Below are 15,988 nucleotides of genomic sequence, written 5' to 3' on the forward strand. Positions count from 1 at the left end.
ATCGCATCTGCAGTTAGATGCGATGCACCAAGCAGAAATCCTGCATGGTGCATCGCATCTAACTGCAGATGCAACTGCAGATGCGTGCATCGGGGTGGTGGGGACCCGGGCGGTATTTAAAAGCAGATTACTCCGTAATCTGCTTTTAAATTTCCCGCCCGGCCACGCCCCCCGACGGAGAAGCGCCCCGCTATCACAGCTATCACGCTATCACAGGGATCGTGAGATCGCCGCTGGAGCGCGGGGATAAGGTAAGAGGGACCCTCAAAGGTACCCCGAGTGTGACTCGGGATTACCGCTTTTTGCAATTTTTTCCACCCCGAGTCACACTCGGGAATACCGCTAGGGGGGTTAAATAAGGGTGCCTACATTAAAAAGCAACGTGTTGTCCTGCTGTTTTGATGGCAGAGACTGTTGCTAGTGTGTTGAGTTCACCCTTTCTCAATGTCCTAATGTTTATGCTGCTTTCTGGACGCTGTCAATCACGCAAAAATCCTATTTGCCTGCTGTCACTTTGCCTACCATTTTCTGGAAAACCACAAGGTCTTTTGGAATTTTTGTATTTTTTTCCTTGTTGCCACTGTTTTTCTACACTTATCTAGCATATTTGGTGATTCTAACATGTATAGGGGCTTTGCTAATAATGTTTAAAGTTACTGAAGGCCTTAAAGGCTTTAAAGGCCTTCTCACTCATCCCCAATCTATATACCATGTATTGGAACATTGCAATTACTATAAAAATGAATAAAAGGAAATAATACCAGTACCACACAGGTAATGAAAAAACTTTTTATTAAAATAATGAAAAATGTAAACTTTTAGTGATAAAACGTAATCATTTCTAAAAAGAGGCCGACACTAGACAGGAGCATGAAACGTTCTTTGTAAATTTCATTCGCTTTTCGATGTATCTCTCATTTGAGTTTGCTTATAGGACATAGCTGCCAATAATGCTCAGGCTTGTAAAGATCTTTTTACACTATAAACAATAAAGCTGACAAGCTATTAAAATAAGCACCATATTATGTTCTATCACTTTTTTCATTACATTGCCTGTTTTCACCATTCTTTTTTTTACTTTTTGTAAGATAATGAACATAAATGACTATAGCAAATGTTTTAACAGTGTTCACAATGAGCTTATACATTCAACTCTCAAGAGAATCTTTTATTTCGGTTTATTTTTGCATTTTCATGACATACAAACCTTGAACAATGACAACACTGGAAAAAAAAGTGAAACGTGTTCAGTTTTGACTCATAAATGTTATAAAACATTTGAATGACTGCCAAGACCTGACCAGAGTTCTTTGCTTACAAGTTTCAATGCGCCTATAAAAATTTGATTACTTTTGTACAGTATGAACAGTTATATGTCAGTGTCAGATAATGTTTAGGGGGTCTGTAGGGTTTCAGCAGCTGCAGCAGACCTCCTTGTGGACCTTCACCAGGAAATCCTCACCAGGCAAAGAGCAGCACTGTGGGCATCACAAAGACAAAAACACTCAATAACAGAGTTGTTTGATTTTGTTGTTCGCTATTTCTTGTGGCCTGTTTATGTTAGAGGAGTGTTGCTAAAGGGATCCTTGAGTAATGAGCTATTTGTACCTCTCAGGTCAGGTACTATGAATGATCTTTTTGGCTATTTGTACGGGTGACATTCTTCCCACTAGACAGCAATGTAAGAGTCATTCTTCCTATTGACCACCACACTAATATACTTTGATCTGTGGATATAGTGAGGATTCCCTAAGACCTGAAAGTTATTTCAAGGTTTCCCCATGTTAAAAAGGTGGAGAAAGGCTGATCTAGAGGTTATTGAATGAGTAGGTAAAAAGCACATAGGCTCCCTTTAAATTTTTTTTTTTAAGTGCAACACTGTACCTTTAATAGGACCGCAGAGCCTCCCGGGATACCTACGTAATGCATCCCGGGAGCCTCTGCGTTCCCAATAAAGGGGGGGTGCTGCACCCTTTTTTTTTTTTTGTAAAGGGTGTTGCACCTCAAAAAACAAAATTTTACTTTAAATAAAAGGTTTATGTATGCTTTAAAGATATCAACAAATACTTTATCCACAGGTCATAGTATATTAGCATGATGGAAAGTGGGATGAATGCCTCCTACATTGCTGGCCAGTGAGAAGAATCTTACCCTTACAGATATCCAAAAAGACCAGTGGAGGGACATAAAAGCTATCCATAGTCCTTTTAGGCACAGATATAAATGTAGATTTGTTGTAAAGTGCTTTAAATGCTTGTTCAGAAAGATACTTCAAATCATTTTGTAATCTGGGCACAGGCTCATTTTATAAAACAAAAAGAACAGTTACACTTCTTTTGACAATATAATATGGATAGTTTATAGATAGATGCACATTGTAAATATGAAAAACAATAGGACAAATAGAAAAAACAAAAACATAATGCTCAAGAATACTCTTGTATTAGATTGTGAGCCACCTTAAAGGACAATTTGTGACATGACAATGGACTTTGTGAAGTGCTTCGTAATATGTCAGTGCTATATAAAAATGAATAATAATAAAAATATCACTATCTATTTTCCACTGGGCATTTCTCCACACATATATACACATAAAATGCAGCACGTAGTGTTCTATTCATATCTGTCCTAATCCTGCCACATTCCTAAAATGTGAGGTTGTACTCTACAAATGTACATTTATTACACTAGTATTACAGTGGTCAAAATATACTACTGCTTAGTTAATGTGAAATGAATGTGCACATTAATTTGTTTTTGGTCAAAGTGATGACATTTGTTAAATAGCTGAGTTCTTCATAGCTGGACAGTCATAACATGACAACCTTTATGGTTAGGGCTGTTCAGCAGTCCATGTAGGTTATGTTCACACTTGCAGTGAGATAATTGTGTGGTTATCGCTTCCTCATTCCTGTGGCCTCCCCTGCATCTACTCCCCTGCAACATGTGGCATCTACTTTCGGCTGCCCAATAGAGAGCTAATGAGGATAATTTTTTATCAAGTTTACTTACAGTATGAGCAGCTGATTGGCTGGCAAGGTAATAAGCAGGATTCCTTGCTCCTGCTGCAGGTCTGATCCTGCCCCTAATTTTGAATTGATATAAGGTATTACTCTTGTAATAATTAATATTCAACTTTTTAATATTTCTATTTAAATATTATAAAGCTGCAGTAGTAAGCCTTTGTCATCTTTTTGGAAGGCATATTTATACTATTATTAAGTCTACTACCATTAAACTTGCTACATTCCATCAAGTAAAGTACTCGTACTAAATAGGTAAGCAAAGAGACAAACTTTTCTTAAATGTGCAAAAGAATGAGAAAAGAAACAGGTATACTTTAATACTGTAATAGCACATACTTACTTCTCCGTTTAGCTGCTGCAAGCAAGGAAGGGGTTGGAGTTTTCACAGGGCTTTCCGCCTGTCCTCATGTGACAGCACTGGGCCAAACACCAAGCATCAGGAGAAGAGCTGGGTACAGCCATCTACAGGATTTGCAAATATGCTAAAAAAATGAGAATATGTGTTACGGATGTACAGGCTTTTAAGCAAAATTATTGCTTTGCCTTCCATGGTCAAAGTTCAACACTATTTTACATGTCATTGGACTATATTACATTTGGATAGCTGATGAAAAATTATTATGAGCTTTCATTTGATTTTTACTTTTTTTGATGGACTACTGAAATTGGGTAACAAAATAATTAAGCATTTACTTACTGCACCAAGCTGCCTAATTTGCTCTTCAAACCTATTTATTAAGATTTCCCAAACAATTTTGCTGTCTTTTTTAATACTACTGTCAAAACTTAAGTTATTTTTAAATCTATAAACCATGTTTCTTTGTCTATTTATAATAATTTTATATCAAGTTTATGCAAAATTCTTACATCTAATTAGTTCAAATATATATAACGGTTTATAAGTGGAACTAATATGATACTTGCCTGTACCCATTCCGTTGCAAGCACCACCATCTTCTTCCTTCTTTTCTTCCACATTCTGACCTCTGGTAAAACTTCCTGTCCCTTGTTGTTTTTTTCACTGACTGTCCTGTATGGAAGATTTCACTTCCTATTTAGAAGACAGCATAAACTAAGAGGGAACTTCCGAAAAGTAAGTGCAGGTTCAGTCCTCTAATTTGCGCAATCCCATGCAGCTCCCTCTAACACTTTCACTGCAGTGGTGGTTCTTAAAGAATTTGCACCTGCACATTTGACAGCTGATGGCAGTGAGCAGTACAGTACTACTCCTATTCATTTCCCATGGGGCTGCTACAAGGACTCTACTATGTAGTACTGGCATGAGGAAGCGATAAACACATTGCAAACTTACCACCTTATTTTCATGGGAACAGATGACTCCACTAAAAGCTTTACTCCACTACTTGTTCTGAGACAACTATACCAGTAACATTTTATTTCCTATCACTTTCTATGGAAGTCACCAGTACAAATAGAATATGTAAATCTCCCCATGTGATGCACTAACATTTTATGTAATTAATTTATTTCCTTTTTCTAATAGGCCATAATGGTGCAATCAATGGTTTGGGCTGGAGCTACAACAGAAGATGGTTGGTGTCTACGTCCGACGATAGAACAATGAGGATTTGGAATGCAAAAACTGCAGAACAAGCATTGGTTTTGGTAAATAATATGTCTTTGTTTCACACTTTCCTTGAATCCCTCAGAGCAATCTATCTGTCAGGAGGTTTCTTCTATCGGGTCCCATGTCATCCTGGTTTCTGTCTTCTGCCTGGTGCTCCCAGGCGCTGACATCTCCTTTTTTCATCTTCCGGGTTCTTCTTCCTGCGTCACCTGATCTCGCACTGCGCAGGCGCGAGATCAGGTGGCGTAGATTGGGGAAAAACTTTCTGATCTCACGTGCATGCGTGAGATCGGCAATTTTATCATCATCATGCTAATGTACTGTGACCTGCGAATATAGTAATTTTAGAGAGCAGAGTATTTGTTGTTGTCTTTAAAGCATACATAAACTGAGAATTTTTACTTTACATAAAAGGGTAGACAAGCCTTTTATTTCAAGTAAAAAAATTTTTTTTTAAGTGCAACACTGTACTTTTAATGGGACCGCAGAGCCTCCCGGGATATCTACGTAATGCATCCCGGGAGGCTCTGCGTTCCCAATAAAGGGTGTTGCACTTAAAAAAACAAACAAAATTTTACTTTAAATAAAAGGTTTATGTATTGTGGGAATTAGCTGAACAAATGGTAGGCAACTAAGCAGGACTGGATGCCAAATCAGGGTTTATTGCAAAAAAAGACAACAACAAAAAATTGTCCCAACAGGGTGGCCTAACTTCAGCCGGTTAAAGATCAAAGACGTAAACACTTATCTCCAGCTGTCCTTGGTGCTTTAACAGTCCATTTCCAACAAAAAGGCAGAAAATCAACTAGAATCACCTTGTTTGTAGAGTCTTGTCTCTCTCCCTCTTTCTGTAGAGTCTTGTCTCTCTCTCTTTCTGTGGAACACCGTGGAGCTGCATGCTCTCAAGCCCTCTCCATTAGGGTCTTTTCCTCTTCCTCACACAGAGCACCTTTCTGTGTCTCCAGATCTGTCTGTGGCTCCAGCACAGCCACCCACACCAGCCACCTGCCTGTGTCTCCAGATCTGGCTGTGTCTCCAGCACAGTCACTCACATAGGTCACCTGCCTGTGTCTCCAGGTCTGGCTGTGTCTCCAGCACAGTCACTCGCATAGGCCACCTGCCTGTGTCTCCAGATCTGTCTGTGGCTCCAGCACAGCCACTCACACCAGCCACCTGCCTGTGTCTCTGGGTCTGGCTGTGGCTCCAGCACAGCCACTTACACAGGCCACCTGCCTGTGTCTCCAGCACATCACCTCCAGTAAAGTCTCTGTTTCCTCCCCCTGCTCTCTGGCAGCCATTCCCTTTTTACTCCCTCTGGGAGCTGAACCTGGACTCTTCTCCAGCAGAGGGGAAAACCCGGGATGGCCTGCTAGAACAGCCACATTGAAATCCCTGGAATTTAGAGTATTGAGATCAGCAACCTGCATGGCACATATCTGCCCTCTATTACCTTTCCTGCTGGTTGCCTACAGTATGCTTTAAAGATATAAACAAATACTCTCTATATTTACTATATCCACAGGTCATAGTATATTAGCATGATGGAAAGTGGGATGAATGCCTCCTACATTGCTGGCCAGTGAGAAGAATTTTACCCTTACAGATAGCCAAAAAGACCAGTGGAGGGACATAAAATTTACTCCAGTGGAGGAACATAAAAGCTATCCATAGTTCGTACAGTCACAGATTAAAATGTAAATTTGTTTTAAAGTGCTTTAACTGCTTGTTCAGAAAGATACTTCAAATCATTTTGTAATCTGGGCACAGGCTCATTTTATAAAACAAAAAGAACAGTTACACTTCTTTTGACAATATGGATAGTTTATAGATAGATGCACATTGTAAATATGAAAAACAATAGGACAAATAGAAAAAAAAACATAATGCTCAAGAATACTCTTGTACTCACTACTTTTTTCAATATTTTTGTATGGTTACATTTTATTGGTGAAAAGGTAAAGATTTTAAATTGAACATTTGCACCGATACCATGGCATATTACCCTTTTTTGCTTATGGGAGTTAACAAAATAAAGATCTTGTAAGAAATGTTTAATTGATATAGTAACAGCTGTGGTATTGTTGTTCATATGAAAATATTTAATTGTGAAGTGATCAAGAGGCTGTTTGCTAAAATTTCTTTACTCATAACATTGTCTCACAGGCCTCCCAATATATAACTGGAGCCTTCCAACAATCCTGTGCAACCTTCACTCCCGGTATGGCTATGCTTTGGCCTAATAATGGGCAGTAAAATCACTCAGCAATTCATATAACATTTAGTCCAGTTATGTCAATACTGAAGAACTGATAACATGCTGTGGATGTAGGGGAACATTAATATGTCATATCTGTGCTGTTACATTCTTACTTTGGAAAAATCATTCTAGTTGTCATCATCAATTATTTCAACTTGTAATATAACCCACCCATGGGAGCATCAGTAACACTGAGTTCCATTCATAGCGCTTAAAGATGCATTTTTTGTGCTGGCAAAACACACGGGAGAATATAAAAACAAAAGGCATTCTTAACAGTGTCTTCCGCTTAATGATATGTAATTATGACAAAAATACACATACCGTTCCCCATCAACAACAGAATTATTTAAAAATAGTTTGTGTATTCATTTTGTCTGAACAGTTGATTAATTACCATATAGACTAGACATTGTGCAATGCTGAAACAAAAATATTGACAGTGGTAATGTGGTATTCCTCAAGACAGATTTTTTTCCAAAGTCTTGCTAGATTAGTTTAAAATGTATTTAAAATTGGTGACAAGGCAGCGAACTGTCTGTTCACTTCCTTCTTTGTTTAAAATAATTTAAGTGCTTGAATCTATTATAATTTTACTTAGGTTGTAAAATGACTTATTTGGCCACAGTTTCATACCATATTACCATACTTTACATACAATTAATAAAAGAATATCACATTTTAAAGGTTTATATTTAAATGTTTCTTCTCCAGACTATTGCTTTTATATTTTAAGTACTCTACAGAAGCAAATGACTGGAGCAAATAACTGGGGACCCAATATCATCAGAACTTTAGGACTGTGTTTTCCAAAGCAAGGACAAAGCTTATGTCCTATTACTTTAATAAGAAAGCAATGTTGCCTCGATGTTCTTTGAAAAAATAGGACATGTTTTATTTTTGGATAGAGCATTCTGATACACTGCTATGCATCCTAATGCTCAACATAGCAAAGAAATACATTTTGAAGTAAAAAGAAAAAAAATAATTTGGTGTTTAGGTTGAATAAACTCAAGAAATACAGTTTTGTGACTGGTAGGCCCATAGGTGCAAAATGGACAGGTGATGTCCCTTCTGAATAAAATAATCTTACCTGCCTGATTGTAATTTTTTTTAATACACTTACCTACCCTGTTGTGGACACAGACATCTTTTTTTTCTTCTTCTCTTCCTGGTTTCAGTCTTTGGCCAGGCTGGCATGTGCACAGGAATTCATTCAGTTCCAGCAATCCTGGGTTTATTTCATTAGAAAACTATCAGACAGGTATGTTTTATTGCAAAAAGGACATTGGCTATCCCATTTTTTGCTTAAGACCTATCTAATCTAATAACTTATTGAGTTATCTTCCATCTTGCCTCTTTTTGTTCTTTTCCCAAAATATCCTGAAAGCCAAAGGTAAAATAATGCAGTAGTATGAGCCAAAAAGACTTTATTGAATTGCTTAGCTTACAATTTCTCAGGTTGTAAAGGATTAAAAGGGAAGTGTTGGAATAAAACATGGAGGTAAGAATGTCATATTCTAATGTTAAAGCAGGTGGTATTGCACAGTATTGCAGTTACAATAGCAAACAATGGTATCAATGATATGTGAAGAAATTAAAATTTCATGCAAAAGCTATGTACAGAATCTTATTGCTCTCATAGTTACAAGATGACTGTATGCAGTCACACTGTATTATAATGGTTGAGGGCTTCCTCTGAACAGGGTTCTGTGATGTTTCCAGAACATTATGAACAGCACAATGCTGTCTTCTACCACCAGCTATGATTTTCCTGCATGACATAAAAAAAACAAAGTAACCTAGCAAAAGCATCTCTGGGTCTAAAATAAATTGCGGTATGTTTTGAAAACAGAAAAGTTTTATGTAAAATTATAATTAGCGTGTTAAAATAGAAGGGGACTAGGGAACCATGAGAGGTAAAATATGAACATTTTAAACTTTAACATTCGGTGTGCAATCTAATATCTGCCAAAGTTTATAGTGTGGTTAATAAGTGCCAAAATGCTTTTGGTTATAGAGCCTTGAGAGCCACCATGAGTTCAAGGTACAAATAAATAGAAATAAGTAGATTAATTCAATCTTAAATAAGGACAAGCTTACATTGAGTGCATAAACAATTATTAACATGTAACAGACAGCAATTGGCACAGACCTTATAGCTTTACAAATACAGATGTCCTCAGAACTGAAACTGTTCATCATAAAGAATCTCATAGACGTAGTGCCATAAAACTACAACTTTCATTGATGATAAAAGCACATGGGCCAGTGCACTCGCAAAGCCTTATGGGCAGAAAAGTGTTTTAGCAGCCAGTGTGGAAAAGGTCCCAGATAGTAAGCCCATCTTGCCGTGGCCAACTTTCTATATGTTTTTGTCATCAAGAAGTTTTATGGCATCAAGTCCTTTCTGTGTTTGTATGTCCACAGATTAAAGCCGAAGTTGAAGTATTTTTTTTTTCATTTTAATTTTGTTTAGATTGAATGAGGAGTTAAAGATTTATGGCTTTCTGTCTGTGGCCCTCACTGCCTGTTTATATGACACCATGCACCAGAAGTGTGAAGAAGAACAGTTTTAACTAAGACAGGAAAGCACTGACAGCTAGAAACACATTGTCAGAATTTCTAACCTTTCCTCATTGTTCATTTTTGTTTGTGTTTTGACAAGAGATGCAATGTCAGGTTTGCAGAATATTCAAATAAATAGGCTGCATTACCACAACACACACCACTATGGCATGAATGAACCAATTAGGGAAACGCACAGTAAAAAAAGAGAAAACAGACAGAAGCTCCAACCCTTCCTAGGACAAAAAAGCTTAGGCAGAGTGAAACTGGATAATCTTGTTACAAAAAAAATAAAAAATGCAAAGAAGAAAACCTGCTTCAGGTTGAATGTTCCATCGATGTGGTTCAGACATATACAAAGCAAAATCCAGAATAAGACCTCTGTCAACCAAGAGGGTCCAGTTGGATTTATGCTGAATTTATATGCATGCATTTAAATAACAAAAAATATAAAGTGGGAAGAAATAGATGTCAGTGGGACTATCAGCTTACCTATAGGCATGGGTTCACTGCTCAGTTGTTAAATTTAGAGTCTTGGAAGGAACCTTATGTTCCTATAAATAAGCACAATATGTCTTTACCACTCTTCCCCTGGAAATGCTAGTGGCTTTACTTCCTCTGTCTTTAGTGAACATTCTAGAACAGATTTCCCTTTTGTAAAGTTATCCTTTAATTCACTCAACCCCAAAGTCCTATAATAATCTATCCACGATCCTTGCTGACCCTTTCTGTGTGGCCAAGAGGAAAACAAACAGCCTGCTGGAAGTTTTCCCAGATCGTTCTAACCTCTTCTGTGCATGCGTGGACAGATCCAATTCCTTCCTATGTAAAGGCCATCTATCATTGGTTAACATGAAAGATGACCTCTCCAAGTATCCCCCTTGAGAGGGGTGGTGGCCATTTTAATTATCATGATAAGTGTATGAATGTACAGTTATCCCTAAGAATATATCATCTTTTGATTGATTATCCCAATTTTACAATGTTAGAATTTGTAGTAATATATTTAGTCTCTCTCTTTATTCTTTTCTTCCATTTGGAATGATTTCTGACTTTGCATTTCTATTTTTGATAGAATGGTGTTCTTGCAGTTATCATTAATTTGCCATCTTTCATCAGTGGATGGTTTGGTAATTCAGATGTTCTGCTTCTTTTTCTAGGGTAAAGAAATGTTCTCTAGGCCTGTCCGTTTTCCCCAGTTTTACTACATGGATACATTTATTTTGTTGTCGTCTGGAGCTGAGATTCATCTAATGAAATATCATCTGGATGACTCCAAAGATGACCTAAAACGGTAAAGTGTAATCATTTAAGTGCATGATTACTATATTCCTACACTGAACTGCACTTACAGTTACATAAATTCAGTTCTATATACCAAAAGAAAAATGCGTCTCGTTTTTGTGCTTCAAAAGTTTTGTGAATTAAGCCTATTTTGTTCTGTGTATGCACATACTATACATATTACCAGCAAATCGATTAAACTTCTAGAATGTCAGTCCATTCAATTAGGAGGCATATGTAATTGTTAATATTTTTTCACCTGCTTTGGTTAAATCCCCAAAAGGTATTGGTTTTTCTACAAACCATTTTTCTCTCCTTATTTTTCCTGACTGTACTTTCATTAGTCTTCTATTCTACTAGTGAACTTGTCACTACTGGTACTGTACAGTAACTTGTGGTGGTAAATGCAGCCTGCTCAGGTTGTACAGGTAGTCCAAATCATTTAGGATAGCACACCAATAAGTATCATCACAAAAAAGTTTCCTATGTCTCCCAGAACAGTCTCAGAAGCATAGGTGAAATACCAGGAGATGGGCTTTATGAGTGATAATAATTTTATTATTTTTACCAACAGTACTCACTTTTCACATTTTCCTATATGTGCTCCTATTACATATATTTGCTTTTGAAAAGCACACCAACACATAATTTTGTTAATGCATTATACAGAGACATTCAAATAATATATTGAATTCAATTTTAAGCAGATGTGCTAAGAAATGCCTAAATTTTATTTTATTACCCTTTATGGTTTTTTTTAGAGATTTTTTTTGCTGTTGAATTAAGCCGGTTAATTATGCTTCCTGTTTCAGAAACAGCATGAAGTTAGGGTAAATATCTCTCTTCAAAGCAATCAATCCTCCTTTTTCATTGGGACCAATTTCCCCTAACCTGCTGTTCAGCCAGTGGCTTAAACAGCCAGCTTCTAGTTTACCAAGTTTACTTTACTGGCTGTTTGAAGTTCACTAAAAGTTGCATGTACAGAAACAGCCATTGAATCAAACCTGAACCTTATCATTAATGAGGACTGCAACTAACCCCAGTTTTGTATTTACCCCAGCAGCTTTTAAACTCCTTGTAGTTTATATTTCGCACAAGCATTCATGTATTTTCTAAATCAAGTAATATAAACTTCTTTATCAGTTATAACTGTTGGTTTTGTAATATATGTGATTACATTTTATGTGGGAATACCAGGCTGAGTACCAATACTATAAAATGTCTTTATTAAATCCCTTTTAAGACTGTGATATCATGTGTAGTTTGCATTCGGCTGCCTTTTCTTTAGTGTTGAAAGAGAGTTATTACTATGTGGTTTTCAAATAATTCCTCTAAAATATCCATGAGAAATATTTAACAAATCCTGAAATTCTGGAATAAAATAGTCCCTTCTGGTTTGGGTTATCAAAAAGTGCTTACCTAGGGTTTTTTGGTTGCAATATGAACATGAATTGGCAACGCAGCCGGAAGAGCCTCTAAGCCTAGAACATTTTTTAGTGTGACGAAAATGTTCTTTTCCATACACGTGTAAAGACATGGTTTTATGGTGGCTATTAAAACAAATAATCGTTAGTGGTTTGTTTTGTCTATAAATGCTGAAATTGATAATCATGCTGAAATTGCTGTGTGCTGTGGCACACTATAGAGAAGGTATTTTTTATGGATCAATCAATAAATGTTTTTTAGGCTGTATTGACTATTTTGTACCAGGTTTTGGTATCATACTTCTTACCTTACTGGCACACCGATTATCATACCTACCAGGCATTGCTGTATAAAGGAAAGAGAACTGTCTAAACTGTTCCCAACAAAGACAAGCAGAGGTCAAATAGCTCATCATCAGATGAGCTCCCTGTCTGGTGGGTAGCTTCCATCACCAGATCTTTTGCCTATTACTGATTCATCACAGACCTTCAAACTGCCCTTGAGTTAGAGGCACTATGCCTTTCCCTCTGTCCCTCCTCAGTGTCTTACTTTGTGGGTCAATGTATTACTTAACTATTACAAAGTGTTATTTTTCATCAAACATTTCATCCACCCTCTATGTTATTATAAAATTTGTTATTTTGTAAAAAAGTACTCATTGGTTTAACAGATATTTACTTTCAGTATTCATTTTTATGGTCAGTACCATAGGAGTGTGGTTGAGGTGTTTTGTTTGCCTATATACTTTGAGCTTGAAAATGTTACTTTTCTCTGTCTCCATAAGTTGAGAGGTATGTTACCATGCTTTGAAGGAGCAAGGATTTGCTGATGGGTAAAGAGCAACAGGATAGTGAAAGTAATCACAGAGCCACAAAATAATTGTTAGTATGGACTCCAAGACTGGAGAGAACAGACTATCGTGGATGTACCTGTTTGATCCAGCAAACCTGGAAAAGATTTGTTCCAGAATTTAAATAATTTACCAAATAAGAACAAATGATTAAAAAAAATCAATTTCAGGTATGCTGGAACACCCAGGTTCTCCCATGGTAGTCTAACCTCTCCAGTCTTGAAGAACTTTAATAAATCAGGCCCATTGGGCCTGATTTATTAAAGCTCTTCAAGGCTGGGGAGTGTATACTTTCATCAGTTAACCTGGTTGATCCAGCAAACCTGGAATGGATCTGGTCTGGTTTCAAACATTTGCTAACAAATGGCAAATTACTTTTAAGAAATCTATTCCATGTTTGCTGGATCACCTAGGTTTTAATAAATCAGGCCAATTGTTTGTTGTCAGAGTTGGGACTTAACAGCTAAATGCACAATTTTTGTCAGATCAATAGGTATTTAGTTGTTATTGAAGACTCTTCAAAGAGATAAAGCATATGGAAATGTGAATGTAATGCACATGCTTTTACATGTACAGTTCAAGAGACACTAGAGCATGCTTTTTCTTTGCAGAAGGCTCAAATTTCCCAGAAACTACTGTGTATCATCCTCCTCAACAAACTTGGACAATCAATTCCTGCTCTTGGATATTGTGATTGTGTGTTATGTCTCATAATGAGCAATTGGCCTCTAATGCAAACATAATATTAATAACTGAGCTTTTTAGCCAGATAAATATAAAATGAATAATTTTTTTCCATTGTGTGGTGCTGAGTTACATCATTGTCTTCTAAATAAAGTATTGTTTTTGTACTAACTGTTCCACTTAATTAAACAAATCTTGAACTGAACATTCCAGAGAACAAAAATGATAAAACATCTTCTACTGACATATGTAAGGCAGACGTTCACAGGATTATTTCTTGTAATATTGTCTGTCAGAAAACTAAAACACATTGTTATTAATAATAGGATACTCTAGGGTAGATTTTTGGTAAAACCCAGTACAGTGTTCTTGTATTTACCTTGATAAACCGACGGCGGATATTATTTGGAACATACTGATGTGATTTTTAATATTACTGTGACATGTATCACATATCAGAAAGTTATAACCGAGAGTTTCTAATCTGCTAACTTTGTATTATTAAGGCTTAACTCACTAAGCTATAATACTTGCATTGTTTGCTATATTTATTTTAGCCATGTATTATACTCATGTTTCTTTTTGGCTCTAGTTGTTTTAAACAGAATTAGCTATGTCAAAAAATAGTTTTGTTAGTAATTTTAGCCTTTTAGGGATAAGCATGATCTTTATGTCCTACATGCCATTTAGATGTTATTTAGTTATTTTACCCTTAGCCTTTAGCCCTCATTGTCCCTCAATGGGCATCATTTACTTCGAGTCCAGGAAGACAAAGCCAATAGTAGAAATTCTCCTCTGCTGACTACTTCAACCTTTCCCAATCTATTAAACATGAAGGTACCCTTAAAATAACTTTTTAGGTTTCAGGGAGCCCTGGTATGATTACTATATCCAAACCTTACATTACATTAGTGTGTTGGTCAGTGGAAAGAAGGTCACCCTTATAGATAGCCAAAAAAGTGTCAGTTATATTGACATGAGAGACACAAATTGCCCAAGAAACCCCTTTCAACCTCTAAAAGATCCATAGAGTTCCACATAAGCCTGGTTGAGAAACACTGCGCTTCTCTGTACAACAATGAGCAGCCAAATGGTGGTCATGAAGAGGAAGGTCCCTACAGGCTTTCGTCAGCAAGAGGCCTGGTCTCAGTCGACCCAGTACCCTCTGTTCCTACATCACTGTGTTACAGATATTGAAGAGCTTTGTATTTGTTTAAATTTGCTTGAGCTTTGTCATCTGCAGTACCTTTAAGGTACAACATATATGTGTAATATGTTGGCATTTTACAAATAAACATTATTAATAATATTGTTGATGTTTACAGCACAATATATTGTTTTGTATCCAACCTGTTGATATGTGTTTTTTGTAGGTATAAACAGAAGAGTTTATGTAAAACAGTTAAAACATTTTCTCTGGACTCAGTGGAGATTACTGGCCTTTCAGCTGTGAATGACTTCTATTCCCGTATCCTTTTAAAAACTTTGCTTTGCATTTTGAGGATGTTTTATAGACAATTACATACATATATACCTTTGCGATTTTTATAGCATAGTGAGTAAAATTGATGAGCAGATACATTTGCAGGAACACCTATACAATTACAAATTTGATCACCATGTCGATCAAAATATTAGGTGCCAAGCTCCTAGGGCTCTATTTATAAAACTGGGAATCTGATAATCCGAGGAGGGAATTTTTGAGGGAAAGAGTTCCCCCGCTCTAAATAAAGTCCAAAATCTTGAAAAAAAAAGATTATTAAATAAATCTTCTTATAATTGAACTGTTTATAGGCATCTTTTATGTATTTGTCTTCATCAAAATTAACTATTTTTAGAAATATGTTGCTCTAGGTTTAGAAATTCCTCCAATACTGCTTACAAAGCCAAATGTCAAGGCATGGAATAAATGACCACCATAGTGATTTAATGTTTCTGTATGAAATATTTAGATATATTTATGGCAGAATATAAAACAGATCATTTCATCTTTTTTCCTAAATTTATGAAATATGAATTCTTCAAAATCTGCATCTATGTTGTCATATATTATCCTATTACACTATATAGGATATACTGTTCTAATATATCTTATGCTATACTCATTTCCTTTATTAAACATATGTAATTTTTCTGATAATATATTATAATTTCTGTTCTACCCCCTACTCTGTGTAGTATGTTTAAATGCATCTTCAGAGATACAGTATTATTTTGTAGTGTGTCATAGCACGAACAATGCATGAACTAAATATCCAGTTGCAACAAACTAAGATGTAACCATATTCAGTTGGTTTATGTGC

The 15,988-nt window shown here is 36.3% G+C and overlaps 1 protein-coding gene across 1 annotated transcript in view; it reads left to right on the top strand.

The window, feature by feature from the left end:
* Nucleotides 1-15,988, top strand: part of WDR27 (WD repeat domain 27) — a gene marked incomplete in the record, with an annotated part of 144,279 nt that overhangs the window by 51,199 nt on the left and 77,092 nt on the right. Inside the window, 3 exon segments of the mRNA XM_072410253.1 lie at nt 4,534-4,655; nt 10,603-10,736; nt 15,059-15,153. Coding sequence (XP_072266354.1) covers nt 4,534-4,655; nt 10,603-10,736; nt 15,059-15,153 — 351 coding nt within the window.

Source organism: Pyxicephalus adspersus, chromosome 4 (assembly GCF_032062135.1).
Source record: "Pyxicephalus adspersus chromosome 4, UCB_Pads_2.0, whole genome shotgun sequence".
In the NCBI taxonomy this organism is placed as follows: domain Eukaryota; kingdom Metazoa; phylum Chordata; class Amphibia; order Anura; family Pyxicephalidae; genus Pyxicephalus; species Pyxicephalus adspersus.